Raw genomic sequence first — 22091 nt, 5'->3', positions numbered from 1 at the left:
ATCCGGGTCGGGTCACGGCCCTCACGGGTGCAACGGTATCAGCAGAGGGTTCCAGACTACCCTTTCCCGAGCAACATTAGCCACTTCCTTCTGGGGAATCCTGAGGTGTTCCAAGGCCGGTGTGGAGATATAATCCCCCCATCTGGTCCTTGGTCTGCCATGGGGTCTCCTCCCAGTGGGACGTGCAGTGAGGACCTCCTTACAGAGAGACGTTCAGGAGGCATCCGTACTAGATGCCTGAACCACCTGAAGCTGGCTCCTTAAAGTGAAGGAACAGCGGCTCGAGTCCCGAGTCCCTCGCGGATGACCGAATTTCTCACCCCATCTCCGGTCACCTGCCTGAGAAAACACATTTCGGCCGCTTGTATTCGCAATCTTATTCTTTCGGTGACCCTCACTTTATGACCATAGATGAGATTAGGAACAAAGATTGCTCGGTATATCGAGAGCTTTGCCTTCTGGCTCAGCTCTCTTTTCGTCACAACAGTGCGGTACAGCGACAGCAATACTGCTCCTGCTACTCCGATTCTCAGGGTGAGCCTACCCTCACTCATGAGCAAGACCCAGAGATACTTAAACTCCTTCACCTGGGGCAAGTCTCGTTCCCTACTTGGAGTGCACAATCCATTGGTTTCCATCAGAGAGAGTGTGTGTGTGTGTGTGTGTGTGTGCGTGTGTGTGTGTGTGTGTGTGTGTGTGTGTGTGTGTGTGTGTGTGTGTGTGTGTGTGTGTGTGTGTGTGTGTGTGTGTGTGTGTGTGTGTGTGTGTGTGTGTGTGTGTGTGTGTGTGCGCATGCATGCATGTAACTTTTGACTGTGTGTGTAATTGCATGAGTTATACACAAGCATGGTATTATAATTCAATATTCCATATGGTTTCAGCTCAAGAAGGGGAAAACCGTGGTGAGAGACGTGGTGAGTTACTTTATATTGATTTTATTGATCCAAAATGTGTTTATGCAAAAAAGGGTAGATTTAGAGAGTTAACATTATGTGTAACCTTTCCCCCTACAGCCATGATGGAGGATCAGCGTGTAGGTAAGTAGAACATCCATGATGTACTTATATGCTGTAGCAGAGTTCCACTGTATGCACTGCATCTGCCATTGCTCTGGTTAAATAATGGTTAAATGATAATAAAAAAATATATATATATACACGCATCATCCATCCATCCATCTTCAACCGCTTATCCGGGTCGGGTCACGGCCCTCACGGGTGCAACGGTATCAGCAGAGGGTTCCAGACTACCCTTTCCCGAGCAACATTAGCCACTTCCTTCTGGGGAATCCTGAGGTGTTCCAAGGCCGGTGTGGAGATATAATCCCCCCATCTGGTCCTTGGTCTGCCATGGGGTCTCCTCCCAGTGGGACGTGCAGTGAGGACCTCCTTACAGAGAGACGTTCAGGAGGCATCCGTACTAGATGCCTGAACCACCTGAAGCTGGCTCCTTAAAGTGAAGGAACAGCGGCTCGAGTCCCGAGTCCCTCGCGGATGACCGAATTTCTCACCCCATCTCCGGTCACCTGCCTGAGAAAACACATTTCGGCCGCTTGTATTCGCAATCTTATTCTTTCGGTGACCCTCACTTTATGACCATAGATGAGATTAGGAACAAAGATTGCTCGGTATATCGAGAGCTTTGCCTTCTGGCTCAGCTCTCTTTTCGTCACAACAGTGCGGTACAGCGACAGCAATACTGCTCCTGCTACTCCGATTCTCAGGGTGAGCCTACCCTCACTCATGAGCAAGACCCAGAGATACTTAAACTCCTTCACCTGGGGCAAGTCTCGTTCCCTACTTGGAGTGCACAATCCATTGGTTTCCATCAGAGAGAGTGTGTGTGTGTGTGTGTGTGTGTGTGTGTGTGTGTGTGTGTGTGTGTGTGTGTGTGTGTGTGTGTGTGTGTGTGTGTGTGTGTGTGTGTGTGTGTGTGTGTGTGTGTGTGTGTGTGTGTGTGTGTGTGTGTGTGTGTGTGTGTGTGTGTGCGCATGCATGCATGTAACTTTTGACTGTGTGTGTAATTGCATGAGTTATACACAAGCATGGTATTATAATTCAATATTCCATATGGTTTCAGCTCAAGAAGGGGAAAACCGTGGTGAGAGACGTGGTGAGTTACTTTATATTGATTTTATTGATCCAAAATGTGTTTATGCAAAAAAGGGTAGATTTAGAGAGTTAACATTATGTGTAACCTTTCCCCCTACAGCCATGATGGAGGATCAGCGTGTAGGTAAGTAGAACATCCATGATGTACTTATATGCTGTAGCAGAGTTCCACTGTATGCACTGCATCTGCCATTGCTCTGGTTAAATAATGGTTAAATGATAATAAAAAAATATATATATATACACGCATCATCCATCCATCCATCTTCAACCGCTTATCCGGGTCGGGTCACGGCCCTCACGGGTGCAACGGTATCAGCAGAGGGTTCCAGACTACCCTTTCCCGAGCAACATTAGCCACTTCCTTCTGGGGAATCCTGAGGTGTTCCAAGGCCGGTGTGGAGATATAATCCCCCCATCTGGTCCTTGGTCTGCCATGGGGTCTCCTCCCAGTGGGACGTGCAGTGAGGACCTCCTTACAGAGAGACGTTCAGGAGGCATCCGTACTAGATGCCTGAACCACCTGAAGCTGGCTCCTTAAAGTGAAGGAACAGCGGCTCGAGTCCCGAGTCCCTCGCGGATGACCGAATTTCTCACCCCATCTCCGGTCACCTGCCTGAGAAAACACATTTCGGCCGCTTGTATTCGCAATCTTATTCTTTCGGTGACCCTCACTTTATGGCCATAGATGAGATTAGGAACAAAGATTGCTCGGTATATCGAGAGCTTTGCCTTCTGGCTCAGCTCTCTTTTCGTCACAACAGTGCGGTACAGCGACAGCAATACTGCTCCTGCTACTCCGATTCTCAGGGTGAGCCTACCCTCACTCATGAGCAAGACCCAGAGATACTTAAACTCCTTCACCTGGGGCAAGTCTCGTTCCCTACTTGGAGTGCACAATCCATTGGTTTCCATCAGAGAGAGAGTGTGTGTGTGTGTGTGTGTGTGTGTGTGTGTGTGTGTGTGTGTGTGTGTGTGTGTGTGTGTGTGTGTGTGTGTGTGTGTGTGTGTGTGTGTGTGTGTGTGTGTGTGTGTGTGTGTGTGTGTGTGTGTGTGTGTGTGTGTGCGCATGCATGCATGTAACTTTTGACTGTGTGTGTAATTGCATGAGTTATACACAAGCATGGTATTATAATTCAATATTCCATATGGTTTCAGCTCAAGAAGGGGAAAACCGTGGTGAGAGACGTGGTGAGTTACTTTATATTGATTTTATTGATCCAAAATGTGTTTATGCAAAAAAGGGTAGATTTAGAGAGTTAACATTATGTGTAACCTTTCCCCCTACAGCCATGATGGAGGATCAGCGTGTAGGTAAGTAGAACATCCATGATGTACTTATATGCTGTAGCAGAGTTCCACTGTATGCACTGCATCTGCCATTGCTCTGGTTAAATAATGGTTAAATGATAATAAAAAAATATATATATATACACGCATCATCCATCCATCCATCTTCAACCGCTTATCCGGGTCGGGTCACGGCCCTCACGGGTGCAACGGTATCAGCAGAGGGTTCCAGACTACCCTTTCCCGAGCAACATTAGCCACTTCCTTCTGGGGAATCCTGAGGTGTTCCAAGGCCGGTGTGGAGATATAATCCCCCCATCTGGTCCTTGGTCTGCCATGGGGTCTCCTCCCAGTGGGACGTGCAGTGAGGACCTCCTTACAGAGAGACGTTCAGGAGGCATCCGTACTAGATGCCTGAACCACCTGAAGCTGGCTCCTTAAAGTGAAGGAACAGCGGCTCGAGTCCCGAGTCCCTCGCGGATGACCGAATTTCTCACCCCATCTCCGGTCACCTGCCTGAGAAAACACATTTCGGCCGCTTGTATTCGCAATCTTATTCTTTCGGTGACCCTCACTTTATGACCATAGATGAGATTAGGAACAAAGATTGCTCGGTATATCGAGAGCTTTGCCTTCTGGCTCAGCTCTCTTTTCGTCACAACAGTGCGGTACAGCGACAGCAATACTGCTCCTGCTACTCCGATTCTCAGGGTGAGCCTACCCTCACTCATGAGCAAGACCCAGAGATACTTAAACTCCTTCACCTGGGGCAAGTCTCGTTCCCTACTTGGAGTGCACAATCCATTGGTTTCCATCAGAGAGAGTGTGTGTGTGTGTGTGTGTGTGTGTGTGTGTGTGTGTGTGTGTGTGTGTGTGTGTGTGTGTGTGTGTGTGTGTGTGTGTGTGTGTGTGTGTGTGTGTGTGTGTGTGTGTGTGTGTGTGTGTGTGTGTGCGCATGCATGCATGTAACTTTTGACTGTGTGTGTAATTGCATGAGTTATACACAAGCATGGTATTATAATTCAATATTCCATATGGTTTCAGCTCAAGAAGGGGAAAACCGTGGTGAGAGACGTGGTGAGTTACTTTATATTGATTTTATTGATCCAAAATGTGTTTATGCAAAAAAGGGTAGATTTAGAGAGTTAACATTATGTGTAACCTTTCCCCCTACAGCCATGATGGAGGATCAGCGTGTAGGTAAGTAGAACATCCATGATGTACTTATATGCTGTAGCAGAGTTCCACTGTATGCACTGCATCTGCCATTGCTCTGGTTAAATAATGGTTAAATGATAATAAAAAAATATATATATATACACGCATCATCCATCCATCCATCTTCAACCGCTTATCCGGGTCGGGTCACGGCCCTCACGGGTGCAACGGTATCAGCAGAGGGTTCCAGACTACCCTTTCCCGAGCAACATTAGCCACTTCCTTCTGGGGAATCCTGAGGTGTTCCAAGGCCGGTGTGGAGATATAATCCCCCCATCTGGTCCTTGGTCTGCCATGGGGTCTCCTCCCAGTGGGACGTGCAGTGAGGACCTCCTTACAGAGAGACGTTCAGGAGGCATCCGTACTAGATGCCTGAACCACCTGAAGCTGGCTCCTTAAAGTGAAGGAACAGCGGCTCGAGTCCCGAGTCCCTCGCGGATGACCGAATTTCTCACCCCATCTCCGGTCACCTGCCTGAGAAAACACATTTCGGCCGCTTGTATTCGCAATCTTATTCTTTCGGTGACCCTCACTTTATGACCATAGATGAGATTAGGAACAAAGATTGCTCGGTATATCGAGAGCTTTGCCTTCTGGCTCAGCTCTCTTTTCGTCACAACAGTGCGGTACAGCGACAGCAATACTGCTCCTGCTACTCCGATTCTCAGGGTGAGCCTACCCTCACTCATGAGCAAGACCCAGAGATACTTAAACTCCTTCACCTGGGGCAAGTCTCGTTCCCTACTTGGAGTGCACAATCCATTGGTTTCCATCAGAGAGTGTGTGTGTGTGTGTGTGTGTGTGTGTGTGTGTGTGTGTGTGTGTGTGTGTGTGTGTGTGCGTGCGCATGCATGCATGTAACTTTTGACTGTGTGTAATTGCATGAGTTATACACAAGCATGGTATTATAATTCAATATTCCATATGGTTTCAGCTCAAGAAGGGGAAAACCGTGGTGAGAGATGTGGTGAGTTACTTTAATATATTGATTTTATTGATCCAAAATGTGTTTATGCAAAAAAGGGTAGATTTAGAGAGTTAACATTATGTGTAACCTTTCCCCCTACAGCCATGATGGAGGATCAGCGTGTAGGTAAGTAGAACATCCATGATGTACTTATATGCTGTAGCAGAGTTCCACTGTATGCACTGCATCTGCCATTGCTCTGGTTAAATAATGGTTAAATGATAAAAAACTAGAAAATGTGCTCCTCGGAGAACAAGTCTCCGCCAGCAGACCTGTGCTATACAGACTCTTGTACTTTTTCTTCCAGAGATTGTAGCAATCTTTGCTGTGTCATGTTGTCAGCATTTGTGGCTCGTCTTCGTTTTTTTGTCATTTAGGGATTCTTTGTCTCTGTTTAGTGTTCTTTCTCTCTGTTTCTTAGCTTTGGCCTTCTGCGCCTTTGCTTCTTCATCAGGTTTCAGATGATGATTTGCTGCTTCTTCATTTTGCGTAATGGGAGTTAGTTTCATTGTGTGATCTCAGCCTCTCCTGTTTAAGCTATTTATATATTTATATTACATATTGTGATGTCACGTGAAACTGACCAATGTTAGGTGTTCTCAGAGGGACACACACACGCACGGACGGGTGATTTGTACTGGAAGGTACTGTTCCAATCAAGACTGATTGATCCTGTCTTACCTCACTTCATAAATGGCTTTTTGAAGTGACACACCTATTTATAGGATTTTATTTCGTCATGCGTCCCTCTAGCCAATCAAAAGCATTGGTGTCAACATATTGTCACGTGTCACGTGGAGCTTGACCAATGTTAGCTTGGCTAGGGGGGGGGGGGACACACAGCGGGACGAAGCGAAAACATACTCTCCGCCTCCGGCGGAGACAAAAAAATATATATATACACGCATCCATCCATCCATCTTCAACCGCTTATCCGGGTCGGGTCACGGCCCTCACGGGTGCAACGGTATCAGCAGAGGGTTCCAGACTACCCTTTCCCGAGCAACATTAGCCACTTCCTTCTGGGGAATCCTGAGGTGTTCCAAGGCCGGTGTGGAGATATAATCCCCCCATCTGGTCCTTGGTCTGCCATGGGGTCTCCTCCCAGTGGGACGTGCAGTGAGGACCTCCTTACAGAGAGACGTTCAGGAGGAATCCGTACTAGATGCCTGAACCACCTGAAGCTGGCTCCTTAAAGTGAAGGAACAGCGGCTCAAGTCCCGAGTCCCTCGCGGATGACCGAATTTCTCACCCAATCTCCGGTCACCTGCCTGAGAAAACACATTTCGGCCGCTTGTATTCGCAATCTTATTCTTTCGGTGACCCTCACTTTATGACCATAGATGAGATTAGGAACAAAGATTGCTCGGTATATCGAGAGCTTTGCCTTCTGGCTCAGCTCTCTTTTCGTCACAACAGTGCGGTACAGCGACAGCAATACTGCTCCTGCTACTCCGATTCTCAGGGTGAGCCTACCCTCACTCATGAGCAAGACCCAGAGATACTTAAACTCCTTCACCTGGGGCAAGTCTCGTTCCCTACTTGGAGTGCACAATCCATTGGTTTCCATCAGATGTGTGTGTGTGTGTGTGTGTGTGTGTGTGTGTGTGTGTGTGTGTGTGTGTGTGTGTGTGTGTGTGTGTGTGTGTGTGTGTGTGTGTGTGTGTGTGTGTGTATACATGTGCATGTGCGGGTTGAAAATCAGCAAGTGTTGATCCGTAATTTTGTTTATTTATCTTTTCACCCAGATGGTCCTGACCAAATCGGCATACTGAAGGAGGTAAAAGTACATGTAAGTAAAAGTAGGGAAACATTCACAGAAATGTTGAAAAGTAACAGTACTATAAAAAAAACTCCCCTGGCATACAAAGTAGTTATAACTTGTAAATTTCCATCACTGCGCATAGTAATACTGCAATGTGTTTATTAGTACTGGAGCAGACATTGTAGTATATAACTGGGTGTTTGTTAAAACTCTAAATCTGTCTCTGATGTTTTTAGGCAGAGCAGTATGAGTTTAAGAGTGAACCTACAGGTCTCTGTTTGGTCATGTGCAATGATGAAGTTCGCTCACAACAGGTTATGCACGCAGCCGACGAGGAAATTGGTATGAATGTTGTCTCGATACTATGACATACTGACTGCTAGTTGTTTGTAATGTTGGTTATCTACACATTGAATATCACTGTATGTCTGCACTTTTAATGAATACCTCACGTTTGTCAACTTGACAAATAAAATGTAAACACAAACACTATTTGTGTTCTACAAGCTCACAGCATGTTGCATATCAACGCGTTGTGAGCTATAGTAGTTCAGCTATTTTCGCATTTCTTTATTCATGTTGAAAAATGTTGCTTGCCCAAAATCGGGATGCCAGGTTGGTTGAAAGTAGGCCTAATTAATGAATAAAGTATGTGTTTCCTCCCCTGCAGATCAAGTGACACGTACATTCAGCTCGCTGGGCTTCAGGGTGTTGAGTTGTAGAAACCAAACCGAGAGACAAATGAAGAACATACTGGAATATGTCTCTTTGAAGGTCCCCACTCTACAGGAGACAGTACAGGAATGGTCCAGGGAGGTCTCAGAGTTCATTGACCTTCATGTTGAGGAGAATCCTCTACAGCACGGAGATGCCTTTGTTTGCTGTATCATTGGTCAAGGAGTGGGTTGTATTCAAGGGGCCGATGGGGATCCCCTCCTCATCAATGACATAATTACGTTTTTCAATAGAGAGAACTGTCCCGACCTTGAATACAAGCCCAAAGTGTTCTTTACCGACAGCGACGACCAGTCGAGGCTGGTAGATGGGCCGAATCAGAATGAAGAGGATTTCCTGGTTACCACGGCAACCAGGAAGGGTTTACCTAGCTATAGAAACCGAGGGGATGGTAGCTGGTTCATGGAGTCTGTGTGCAAACAGCTTAAACAATCTCCCAGGTAACTCTCAAAATAATAATTATGTAAGATATGAAACAAAAATATATTATTAAGGTAAATTAAGACAAACTTGGTCCACAATATTTGTTAGACCTGACCACCAAATTGCCACCATTTCTGCATGTTAGGGCTACAACTATAGATTACTCTTTCGGAGTAAGTGATATGTTTGGTTTATGCAAAAGTTTCTTTTTGGCTTTTTATGCCTTTATTTTAGAGAGGGATAGGGAAGGTAGGCTGACAGGAAATGAGGAGAGAGATGGGGGGGTGACACGCAGCAAAGGTCGTCAGGAACGGGAGTCGAACCCGCGACACGCTGTCAGGCTGGCATTGCAGCCTAGGGGGCCTGGACCGTCACGCTACGGCCCAGGCCAGCAAAACGTTTTTATTAATTAAATTTCTGGTAGACATTACATTGCATTGCTATAAAGTGTTTGTTCAGTACAAGGGCTCCCCCCGTTTCTCCAGCTCTTTAGTAAACAGAAAATACATCTTCAGGTGGGTTGCCCATTTCAGGCAATCAGGAAAGAGTACCCATTTATCAGCTTCAGTGTACCAGTTCCAATTTTTATCGGCTCATTTCTTTGTGCCGTCACTTCCAATTTCTCCTGTATCCTATATGAGTTCCTTCTATTGATTGGATAAAATTGGTATCCTGTACTGACCTGAAAATGCATTTTCTGCTTACTAAAAAGTTCCAGAAATGGGGAGACCCCTGTTACTGAACAAACACTCGAAATGATTACGATCAGAATACATAGCTATTTAAGACTTTAAAAAAAATATAATTTTACTTGTATTGTATATATGAACAAACAAACAATTCTTGTTTTTTTTTATCAATGTAAATCGATTAGTTTATTAACTGCTTCAGCCCTATTTTGTACTCCGTCGTATTGCATTGTTGTGCAAAAATAGTGACAATAGCAAATCTACAAGCTCACAACGCACCACAGTGCAATGCATTGTGAGCTTGTAGATCTGAAAATTGATAATCGCAATACTAAAATTGATTGTTTATAATCGATTAAATGGATTAGGCCGGCTACTACATTGTTTAATTGACTGCAATTCAATCAAGTGTCATTTTTAGTAGTGGTAACTTAATGTGTTGTGAATGTTGTGTTACAGGGGTGATGACTTCCAGATCATTTTCAATCGGGTCATCACGGAAGTGAACGAGAGGAACAAAGATGGTGTCAAAGAGCCGCAGATCCCTGATGTTGCGATGGACACCCTGAAGAAAAAACTGGTGTTCTCACCGATGTCACCTGAAGGTAGGCCACTCCAATCTGGCTTCAGAAAATCCCACTCCACTGACACATGCCTTCTCTATTTGAACGACCACATCAAACAAGAGGTGGACCAGGGCAAATACTGCGGGATGGTCATGCTGGACCTCCAAAATGCTTTTGACACCGTTAATAACTATTTTGATTGGTAAGCTAAAAACAATCGGTTTTGATTGCACATCGGTGAGCTGGATGTGATCCTATCTGGAGGGGAGGGAATAGGTAGTGGAGGTGAACGGAACCCTGCCCCCCCCCGCCCTCCTAGTGAGCTGTGGTGTTCCGCAAGGAAGCATACTGGGACCTTTACTGTTCCTAATAACTGCTCAAAAAAAGTTCGGAAACTTAACTTCGGTCAATTATATCCCCCCTTTAATAATACCAATTAGTATTGTGTTTTATATCATTTTTATTATTGATTAGTCACCTTTACAACGAGGTACAGCTTGTAAGGATCGGGCATTCGTGGAATGAGCAACACAGCTAAACGTGTGGGTAGCGCCTCCAAAATAATTGCCAAAATCACCCAATATGCGTCTGTTAGTAATCGCTCTTGTTTTAAGCAACCTGCCAGGTTGACTCAGGTGACTCCCTCACAGGTGAGTGACTGGCACCTGAACATGGGTTCTGCAGCTTGGTTGAGTTTGTGTATGCTCCAAGCAGCAACACTGCTCCCATGGAAAGCTGCCACGTTTGTCCCTTCAGGATATGGCCTGTGCAATAGGGCAAGTGAAGCTGGTGTTCCCTTACGCAGATTACGCACTATTTGATGTCAGCCCTGGTACCATTTGCAGGTGTGTGCCAGTCACAGGTGTGCGACTGGCACCTGAGCATGGGCCCTGCAACTTTGACATCTGTCTTTGGTACCGTTGTGCAAATCTTGCCTGTAAATCTATGGTTCCTCAGTGAAGCAAGGGGTCTTGGGTTGTTGACTTCACCAGTCTCACAGAACTTGGTCCTAAGTTTGGAAATGGTACCAGGGCTGACACCAAATATTGCTGTCACTCTGCATAACGGAACACCAGCTTCACTTGCCCTATTGCACGGGCCTTATCCTGAAGGGACAAACGTGGCAGTCCATGGGGGCAGTGTTGCTTCTTGGAGCATACACAAACTCAACAAAGTTGCAGAACCCATGTTCAGGTGCCAGTCACTCACCTGTGAGGCAGTCACATACCTGTGACTACTGACACACACCTCTCAGCAGGTGTGTGCAGGCAGGGGGACCGTACCTATGTTCCCCGTGTCCTATGTTCCCCGGGTCCTATGTTCCCCGCTTAACTAGGGAGAGCGGGGAATATAGGACCTAACCTAAACCTAACCCTAACCCTAACCTTAGTGGGGAACATAGAACCCGGGGAACATAGCTAACCTTAGTGGGGAACATAGAACCCGGGGAACATAGGGATGACCCCCAGGCAGGTTGCTCAAAACAAGGGCGATTACCAACAGAAGCATATTGGGTGATTTTGGCAATTTTTTTGGAGGCCCTACCCACACGTTTAGCTGTGTTGCTCATTCCACAAATTCCCGATCCTTACAAGCTGTACCTTGTTGTAAAGGTGACTAATCAACGATAAAAATGATATAAAACACAATACCAATTGGTATTATTAAAGGGGAGATATAATTGACCGAAATTAAGTTTCCGAACTTTTTTTTAGCAGTTTAGGTAAACGACATGTCATCAGCTTGTGACTGCAACCTGTTCCTGTTCGCAGATGACTCGGCTCTGCTGGTCTCGGACAGGAACAGGCTGCAGGTTGAAAAAGCTCTCAGCTCTGAACTCGATACGATCCGCATCTGGTTCACTGGCAACAAACCATCATTACACCTGGGAAAAACTGAATCCATTCTCTTTGGGACTAGTTTTAACCTCGGCAAAGCCGATCAAAGTAGGTGATGATGTTATCACAAGAAAAGAGGAAATTACCTACCTAGGTTCCATCTTAGAGGCAAACCTCTCCAGTGATAAAATGGCAACAAGAGTCATCAAAAAAGTCAACCAAAGAACACGTTTTTTTGTATAGGATTTCCTCTCTAGTCAGTAAGAAAACTCTGAGGATTCTAACAGGGGCCCTCATCCATGGTCACTTCGATTATGCATGCACCTCATGGTACCACAACACCACAAAGGCCTTAAAAACAAGGCTCCAGACATCCCAGAACAAACTGGCAAGGCTAATCCTTGGCCTTTCATCTACATCTCATCTAGCCCCTGCTCACTTTGCTAGGGTTGGATGGCTCAGGGTAGAGGACAGAGTACAGCAACTTGCAATGGGCCTGGTCTACAAGATACACCATAACATTAAGATACCCATGTACCTGTCAAAGTACTTCAAAAACATAAATGAAGTCCACAATCACAACATTAGAGTTAGCTCCACTGATCACGTCCAACCCAGATTTGGCACAAACAAAAAATGTGGAATGCCCTACCAAAAGTAGTGAAGGAATGTAAAACCCTACTCTCCTTCAAAACTGCCCTAAAACAGTAGGCCTACCTTCAGGTGACTGCAATTCGAAACTGGCCCCCGTAAAAAGTCATAACCCAGCCCCCCCCCCATCCTATTTATTTGACCTTGTATTTTAACTGTACTTTCATGTGCCTTTTTCTGCAAACTACTAAATAAAGTATTCAATCAAACAGAAAAGATGCTGTAAAAAACACAGAAAATGTAACTTGGTCTGAAAAATATAACGTGTGCAAACGTGACTGACTTGTCGTATATATTATATTTTTTTATGTGTGACAAATTGTGGATGAAAAATACAGATCAGTGTGCAAGCTGCTTTAATCTGCTATTGCATTTTGAAGCTTGTGCGTGTATGTGTATGTGTGTGTGTGTGTGTGTGTGTGTGCGTGTGCGTGTGCGTGTATACATGTGTGTGTGTTTGTGCCTGTATTCATGTGCATGTTGAAAATCAGCAAGTGTTGATCCGTAATTTTGTTTATTTATCTTTTCACCCAGATGGTCCTGACCAAATCAACGTCGACATACTGAAGGAGGTAAAAGTACATGTAAGTAAAAGTAGTGAAACATTCACAGAAATTTTGAAAAGTAAAAACTCCCCTGGCATACAAAGTAGTTATAACTTGTTAATTTCCATCACTGCGCATAGTAATACTGCAATGTGTTTATTAGTACTGGAGCAGACATTGTAGTGTATAACTGGGTGTTTGTTAAAACTCTAAATCTGTCTCTGATGTTTTTAGGCGGAGCAGTATGAGTTGAAGAGTGAACCTCCAAGTCTCTGTTTGGTCATGTGCAATGATGAAGTTCGCAACGGGTTTTCACAACGGGTTTTATCCACAGCCGACGTGGAAATTGGTATGAATGTTGTCTCGATACTATGACATACTGACTGCTAGTTGTTTGTAATGTTGGTTATCTACACATTGAATATCACTGTATGTCTGCACTTTTAATGAATACCTCACGTTTGTCAACTTGACAAATACAATTTAAACACAAACACTATTTTATACTACGCATTGTGAAAATTGACGATCTACAAGCTCACAGCATGTTGCATATCAACGCGTTGTGAGCTATAGTAGTTCAGCTATTTATTTTTTTGGGTTGAAAGTAGGCCTAGTTAATGAATAAAGTATGTGTTTCCTCCCCTGCAGATCAAGTGGCACGTACATTCAGCTCGCTGGGCTTCAGGGTGCTGAGGTGTAGAAACCAAACCAAGAGACAAATGAAGAACATACTGAAATATGTCTCTTTGAAGGTCCCCACTCTACAGGAGACAGTACAGGAATGGTCCAGGGAGGACTCAGAGTTCACTGACCTTCGTGTTGAGGAGAATCCTCTACAGCACGGAGATGCCTTTGTTTGCTGTATCATTGGTCAAGGAGTGGGTTGTATTCAAGGGGCCGATGGGGATCCCCTCCTCATCAATGACATAATTACGTTTTTCAATAGAGAGAACTGTCCCGACCTTGAATACAAGCCCAAAGTGTTCTTTACCGACAGCGACGGGTGGTCGAGGCTGGTAGATGGGCCCAATAAGAATGAAGAGGATTTCCTGGTTACCACGGCAACCAGGAAGGGTTTAAATAGCTATAGAAACGCAGTGGATGGTGGCTGGTTCATGAAGTCTGTGTGCAAACAGCTTGAAGGCTCTCCCAGGTAACTCTCAAAATAATAATTATGTAAGATATGAAACAAAAATATATTATTAAGGTAAATTAAGACAAACTTGGTCCACAATATTTGTTAGACCTGACCACCAAATTGCCACCATTTCTGCATGTTAGGGCTACAACTATAGATTACTCTTTCGGAGTAAGTGATATGTTTGGTTTATGTAAACGTTTTTTTTGGCTTTTTATGCCTTTATTTTAGAGAGGGATAGGGAAGGTAAGCTGACAGGAAATGGGGAGAGAGATGGGGGGGTGACACGCAGCAAAGGTCGTCGGGAACGGGAGTCGAACCCAGGGGGCCTGGACCGTCACGCTACGGCCCAGGCCAGCAAAACGTTTTTATGAATGAATTAATTTTCTGGTAGACATTACATCGCATTGCTATAAAGTGTTTGTTCAGTACAAGGGCTCCCCCCGTTTCTCCAGCTCTTTAGTAAACAGAAAATACATCTTCAGGTGGGTTGCCCATTTCAGGCAATCAGGAAAGAGTACCCATTTATCAGCTTCAATGTACCAGTTCCAATTTTTATCGGCTCATCTCTTTGTGCCGTCACTTCCAATTTCTCCTGTATCCTATATGAGTTCCTTCTATTGATTGGATAAAATTGGTATCCTGTACTGACCTGAAAATGCATTTTCTGCTTACTAAAAAGTTGAACAAACACTCAAAATGATTACGATCAGAATATATAGCTATTTAACACTTTTAAAAATATAGAATTTTACTTGTATTGTATACATCAACAAACAAACAATTATTGTTTTTTTATCAATCGATTAATTTATTAACTGCTTCAGCCCTATTTTGTACTCCGTCGTATTGAAATGTTGTGCAAAAATAGTGACAATAGCAAATCTACAAGCTCACAACGCACCACAGTGCAATGCATTGTGAGCTTGTAGATCTGAAAATTGATAATCGCAATATCAAAATTGATTGTTTATAATCGATTAAATGGATTAGGTCGGCTACTACATTGTTTAATTGACTGCAATTCAATCAAGTGTCATTTTTAGTAGTGGTAACTTAATGTGTTGTGAATGTTGTGTTACAGGGGTGATGACTTCCAGAACATTTTCAATCGGGTCATCAAGGAAGTGAGCGAGAGGGAAGCAGATGAAGGGCAGCAGATCCCTGATGTTGCGATGGACACCCTGAAGAAAAAACTGGTGTTCTCACCGATGTCACCTGAAGGTAGGTCACTCCAATCTGGCTTCAGAAAATCCCACTCCACTGACACATGCCTTCTCTATTTGAACGACCACATCAAACAAGAGGTGGACCAGGGCAAATACTGCGGAATGGTCATGCTGGACCTCCAAAAGGCTTTTGACACTGTTAATAACTATTTTGATTGGTAAGCTAAAAACAATTGGTTTTGATTGTACATCGGTGAGCTGGATGTGATCATATCTGGAGGGGAGGGAATAGGTGGTGGAGGTGAACGGTGCGACTGGCACCTGAGCATGGGCCCTGCAACTTTGACATCTGTCTTTGGTACCGTTGTGCAAATCTTGCCTGTAAATCTATGGTTCCTCAGTGAAGCAAGGGGTCTTGGGTTGTCTTCCTTGTTGACTTCACCAGTCTCACAGAACTTGGTCCTAAGTTTGGAAATGGTACCAGTGCTGACACCAAATAATGCTGTCACTCTGCATAACGGAACACCAGCTTCACTTGCCCTATTGCACGGGCCTTATCCTGAAGGGACAAACGTGGCAGTCCATGGGGGCAGTGTTGCTTCTTGGAGCATACACAAACTCAACAAAGTTGCAGAACCCATGTTCAGGTGCCAGTCACTCACCTGTGAGGCAGTCACACACCTGTGACTACTGACACACACCTCTCAGGTGTGTGCAGGCAGGTTGCTCAAAACAAGGGCGATTACCAACAGAAGCATATTGGGTGATTTTGGCAATTTGTTTGGAGGCCCTACCCACACGTTTAGCTGTGTTGCTCATTCCACAAATTCCCGATCCTAACAAGCTGTACCTCGTTGTAAAGGTGACTAATCAACGATAAAAATGATATAAAACACAATACCAATTGGTATTATTAAAGGGGAGATATAATTGATGAAGTTAAGTTTCCGAACTTTTTTTTAGCAGTTTATGTAAACGACATGTCATCAGCTTGTGACTGCAACCTGTTCCTGTTCGCGGATGACTCGGCTCTAATGGTCTCGGACAGGAACAGGCTCAGAGATGCTCATAGGCCTGCGTCCTGCGTCTCTGACACACATTATTGAGAAAGGACGCATTCATACCACCGTCGTGGCGTCCATGGAAAGCACTATAGTTGTCACCAACAACAGAAAGAATAAAAAATATTCGCGCTAAAAAATCTTTTTTTACCGCGAATATTTTACAAATCCACAGGACACCACCATTTTCCATGGCCACATCCTGCTTTATAAACAATAAAATCCACGTAGAAAGTCTTAGAAAGACGATAGAAATAATAATAATAATCCATGGACGCCGCCCTTTTACCGCCCTTTTACGCATGCTCAGACCGAATTCTTTTGGGTAACATTTTTGCTTATAACACAAAAAGGGCCGTTAGCGTCTAGCATCCGCGGCCGTCCGCACAGTTGAAACGTGACGTGAGCAGACCTGATTGTATGGGTATTACATTTAACAAACGTGAATTAAAAATAAACTCTGATTAATGTTGTTAGTGGTGTAACATGCCAACAAAAAAGATACTGAAGCCTGCTGCAGGGCAACAGAAAATAGCAAGCCTATTTAGCTATTTTATATAGCAAAGTTTTATTTGTATATAAAAATATAAAAATATACTATTTATATAGCCGTTTTTATATTTATATTTTGCTATATTAAAATAGCAAGCCTATATTAGTGCTATTTAATTTACTGTATATACTGTTCTATGTTTGCATAGAACCATATTAATAGAACCATATTATAACCATTTAAGATGAAACACGAGTTAAACGCTGTGAATTTTTGTGGGACTCATAAAATGTCCCTGGGACCCATCTAAAAGACCACCCTTGGGTTCCGGGACCCATTACATTGAAAACCTAGCAACATCACTGCAGGCTGCAGGTTGAAAAAGCTCTCAGCTCTGAACTCGATACGATCCGCATCTGGTTCACTGGCAACAAACTATCATTACACCTGGGAAAAACTGAATCCATTCTCTTTGGGACTAGTTTTAACCTCGGCAAAGCCGATCAAAGTAGGTGATGATGTTATCACAAGAAAAGAGGAAATTACCTACCTAGGTTCCATCTTAGAGGCAAACCTCTCCAGTGATAAAATGGCAACAAGAGTCATCAAAAAGGCAACCAAAGAACACCTTTTTTGTATAGGATTTCCTCTCTAGTCAGTAAGAAAACTCTGAGGATTCTAACAGGGGCCCTCATCCAGGGTCACTTCGATTATGCATGCACCTCATGGTACCACAACACCACTAAGGCCTTAAAAACAAGGCTCCAGACATCCCAGAACAAACTGGCAAGGCTAATCCTTGGCCTTTCATCTACATCTCATCTAGCCCCTGCTCACTTTGCTAGGGTCGGATGGCTCAGGGTAGAGGACAGAGTACAGCAACTTGCAATGGGCCTGGTCTACAAGATACACCATAACATTAAGATACCCATGTACCTGTCAAAGTACTTCAAAAACATAAATGAAGTCCACAATCACAACATTAGAGTTAGCTCCACTGATCACGTCCAACCCCGATTTGGCACAAACAATGGGTTGAATTCGTTCTCCTGCTATGCAACAAAAATGTGGAATGCCATACCAAAAGTAGTGAAAGAATGTAAAACCCTACTCTCCTTCACAACTGTCCTAAAACAGTAGGCCTACCATCAGGTGACTGCAATTCGAAACTGCCCCCTGCAAACTACTAAATAAAGTATTCAATCGAACAGAAAAGATGCTGTAAAAAAACACAGAAAATTTAACTTGGTCTGAAAAATATAACGTGTGCAAACGTGACTGACTGTCATATATATTATATTTTTTTATGTGTGACAAATTGTGGATGAAAAATACAGATCAGTGTGCAAGCTGCTTTAATCTGCTATATGCATTTTGAAGCTTGTGTGTGTGTGTGTGTGTGTGTGTGTGTGTGTGTGTGTGTGTGTGTGTGTGTGTGTGTGTGTGTGTGTGTGTGTGTGTGTGTGTGTGTGTGTGTGTGTGTGTGTGTGTGTGTGTGTGTGTGTGTGTGTGTGTGTGTGTGTGTGGGTACGTGTGTGTACGTGTGTGTGTGTGTGTACGTGTGTGTGTGTTTGTGCCTGTATTCATGTGCATGTGCGGGTTGAAAATCAGCAAGTGTTGATCCGTAATTTTGTTTATTTATCTTTTCACCCAGATGGTCCTGACCAAATCGACATACTGAAGGAGGTAAAAGTACATGTAAGTAAAAGTAGTGAAACATTCACAGAAATTTTGAAAAGTAACAGTACTATAAAAAAAACTCCCCCTGGCATACAAAGTAGTTATAACTTGTTAATTTCCATCACTGCGCATAGTAATACTGCAATGTGTTTATTAGTAATGGAGCAGACATTGTAGTGTATAACTGGGTGTTTGTTAAAACTCTAAATCTGTCTCTGATGTTTTTAGGCGGAGCAGTATGAGTTGAAGAGTGAACCTAAAAGTCTCTGTTTGGTCATGTGCAATGATGAAGTTCGCTCACAACGGGTTATGCACGCAGCCGACATGGAAATTGGTATGAATGTTGTCTCGATACTATGACATACTGACTGCTAGTTGTTTGTAATGTTGGTTATCTACACATTGAATATCACTGTATGTCTGCACTTTTAATGAATACCTCACGTTTGTCAACTTGACAAATAAAATGTAAACACAAACACTATTTTATACTACGCATTGTGAAAATTGACGATCTACAAGCATATCAACGGGTTGTGAGCTATAGTACGGTAGTTCAGCTATTTTCGCATTTTTTTATTCATGTTTTATTCACTTTTTTGGATTTTTTTTGGGAAAAATGTCGGGATGCCAGGTTGGTTGAAAGTAGGCCTAGTTAATGAATAAAGTATGTGTTTCTTCCCCTGCAGATCAAGTGGCACGTACATTCAGCTCGCTGGGCTTCAGGGTGTTGAGGTGTAGAAACCAAACCAAGAAACAAATGAAGAACATACTGGAATATGTCTCTTTGAAGGTCCCCACTCTACAGGAAACAGTACAGGAATGGTCCAGGGAGGTCTCAGAGTTCACTGACCTTCATGTTGAGGAGAATCCTCTACAGCACGGAGATGCCTTTGTTTGCTGTATCATTGGTCGAGGAGTGGGTTGTATTCAAGGGGCCGATGGGAATCCCCTCCTCATCAATGACATAATTACGTTTTTCAATAGAGAGAACTGTCCCGACCTTGAATACAAGCCCAAAGTGTTCTTTACCAACAGCGACGGGTGGCCGAGGCTGGTAGATGGGCCCAATCAGAATGAAGAGGATTTCCTGGTTACCACGGGAACCAGGAAGGGTTTACCTAGCTATAGAAACAGAGAGGATGGTAGCTGGTTCATGAAGTCTGTGTGCAAACAGCTTGAAGGCTCTCCCAGGTAACTCCCAAAATAATAATTATGTAAGATATGAAACAAAATATATTATTAAGGTAAATTAAGACAAACTTGGTCCACAATATTTGTTAGACCTGACCACCAAATTGCTACCATTTCTGCATGTTAGGGCTACAACTATAGATTACTCTTTCGGAGTAAGTGATATGTTTGGTTTATGCAAACGTGTTTTTTTTGGCTTTTTATGCCTTTATTTTAGAGAGGGATAGGGAAGGTAGGCTGACAGGAAATGGGGAGAGAGATGGGGGGGTGACACGCAGCAAAGGTCGTCGGGAACGGGAGTCGAACCCGGGGGGCCTGGACCGTCACGCTACGGCCCAGGCCAGCAAAACGTTTTTATGAATTAATTAATTTTCTGGTAGACATTACATTGCATTGCTATAAAGTGTTTGTTCAGTACAAGGACTCCCCCCGTTTCTCCAGCTCTTTAGTAAACAGAAAATACATCTTCAGGTGGGTTGCCCATTTCAGGCAATCAGGAAAGAGTACCCATTTATCAGCTTCAGTGTACCACTTCCAATTTTTATCGGCTCATTTCTTTGTGCCGTCACTTCCAATTTCTCCTGTATCCTATATGAGTTCCTTCTATTGATTGGATAAAATTGGTATCCTGTACTGACCTGAAAATGCATTTTCTGCTTACTAAAAAGTTCCAGAAATGGGGAGACCCCTGTTACTGAACAAACACTCGAAATGATTACGATCAGAATATATAGCTATTTAACACTTATAAAATATAATTTTACTTGTATTGTCAACAAACAAACAATTTTTTTTTTTTTTATCAATGTAAATCGATTAGCTTATTAACTGCTTCAGCCCTATTTTGTACTCCATCGTATTGCAATGTTGTGCAATAATAGTGACAATAGCAATTCTACAAGCTCACAACGCACCACAGTGCAATGCATTGTGAGCTTGTAGATCTGAAAATTGATAATCGCAATATTAAAATTGATTGTTTATAATCGATTAAATGGATTAGGCCGGCTACTACATTGTTTAATTGACTGCAATTCAATCAAGTGTCATTTTTAGTAGTGGTAACTTAATGTGTTGTGAATGTTGTTGCAGGGGTGATGACTTCCAGAACATCTTCAATCGGGTCATCAAGGAAGTGAACGAGAGGAAAGCAGATGATGTCGAAGAGCCGCAGATCCCTGATGTTGCGATGGACACCCTGAAGAAAAAACTGGTGTTCTCACCGATTTAAGATCGCTTCCAAAATACCCAAAACACACAAAGCATTCAATTTAATACAAACCCAGTTCCATGACCTCCTAGTCAAGGGCTAAGGAGGCTCAATGGATTTTGGACATGGATTTTCAATTTCAGCTGGTATATGCTTGCTTCTTTTTACCTACTACTCACCATGGATGTTCAATCTTTATATACCAATATCGATCATAATGATAAATAAAAAAGGTAAATGGTGCGTTTATGTAACACTTTTATCCAAAGCGCTTTACATAGATTGTGCATTACATTCACCCATTCACACACACATTCATACACCGATGGCAGAGGAAACCATTGGATTGGAGCAGGGATTGTGTTATGGAGATTAATATGTAGTGTCTTGCATACAGGGGTCATCAACATGTCCGTACATGGACAAACATGTCTGTGGCAAGACTTGCCTATGTCCGTGGCACTTTTTCTTTTTTTACGAAAGATATTGTCTATAATTTGTTCTCTTTTTTTTATATGCACAATCTAATCTTAAAAAATGTGTTTGAATAATTGTGGTGACTCATAAAGTGTCGGGATGACATGCTCATTAACCCTTGCATTGTGTTAGAAACCTGTATCCACTTGTGGTGTTAGCGGGTCAAATTTGACCCGTGATTTAACTCAGCCCTAAATACTTAAAATAAAATATTTTTCATTTATTTTTTTCTCCCACCTCATAGCTGACTTGTTATGCATTCATATCCATTGAAACACTTTTAAAAATATTATGTTGGGTTAGGGTTAGTGTTGGAGCCAAAATGCCTTTTTTGTTTATTTTGTTTTATTTTAACTCACTGTGCAGAGGTGTGTCATTATCAGTCACCATGGCAATCACCACAGGAGAGGTGTGGCATTGTCCGTCACCATGGGAACCACCACAGGGGGTGGTTACCCATTTATACTTGGCCTTGGGTGACGAGCCCCAGATGTGCAAGGTTTTTGACCGCGTCGTGAAACGTGAACATGTCGCCACGCTGGTCGGCGTTCAGTGTTATTGGTTTGAGTGATGTATAACAAGATATGTTAAATAAATGGATTGACATATCCGACCTGATACAAACTCTCTGGACATTGAATTCATGGTGCACGCGTCTAACTAAAAAGCAACCCAGTTGCCCCTCGCAGTGTATAGCTACAGGTAAAGGCTTAACAGTTAGGGTTTCATCTTTCAATATATCTCGTTTTCAATTATATTAAAATTCACTCATTACATTTCCTATAATGAAGAAAATGGATAATGATGTTATCTGGCTATAAAAGACTAACATTAGAACACACTTAAAAAAAATATATATACTTGTTTT

At 43.3% G+C, this 22091-nt stretch overlaps 1 protein-coding gene across 1 annotated transcript in view; it reads left to right on the top strand.

Annotated features, from left to right (window-relative positions):
• The window catches only part of LOC308102137 (uncharacterized protein), a 44666-nt gene extending 22843 nt beyond the window's left edge, over window positions 1-21823 (top strand). The window contains exons 13-30 of the mRNA XM_080451739.1: window positions 1014-1037; window positions 2212-2235; window positions 3402-3425; window positions 4578-4601; window positions 5554-5586; window positions 5689-5712; window positions 7335-7378; window positions 7588-7693; window positions 8022-8526; window positions 9658-9803; window positions 12788-12837; window positions 13033-13147; window positions 13450-13954; window positions 15024-15163; window positions 18317-18360; window positions 18571-18676; window positions 19032-19536; window positions 20629-21823. Coding sequence (XP_080307865.1) covers window positions 1014-1037; window positions 2212-2235; window positions 3402-3425; window positions 4578-4601; window positions 5554-5586; window positions 5689-5712; window positions 7335-7378; window positions 7588-7693; window positions 8022-8526; window positions 9658-9803; window positions 12788-12837; window positions 13033-13147; window positions 13450-13954; window positions 15024-15163; window positions 18317-18360; window positions 18571-18676; window positions 19032-19536; window positions 20629-20767 — 2558 coding nt within the window. The 3' untranslated portion in view covers window positions 20768-21823. The remainder of the gene's footprint in view (window positions 1-1013; window positions 1038-2211; window positions 2236-3401; window positions 3426-4577; window positions 4602-5553; window positions 5587-5688; window positions 5713-7334; window positions 7379-7587; window positions 7694-8021; window positions 8527-9657; window positions 9804-12787; window positions 12838-13032; window positions 13148-13449; window positions 13955-15023; window positions 15164-18316; window positions 18361-18570; window positions 18677-19031; window positions 19537-20628) is intronic.
• Window positions 21824-22091: the final 268 nt, after the last annotated feature.

Source organism: Gymnoscopelus braueri (genome assembly GCF_963280865.1).
Source record: "Gymnoscopelus braueri genome assembly, chromosome: 15".
Taxonomy (NCBI): Eukaryota; Metazoa; Chordata; class Actinopteri; order Myctophiformes; family Myctophidae; genus Gymnoscopelus; species Gymnoscopelus braueri.
This window is presented reverse-complemented; position numbering and strand designations above follow the sequence as displayed.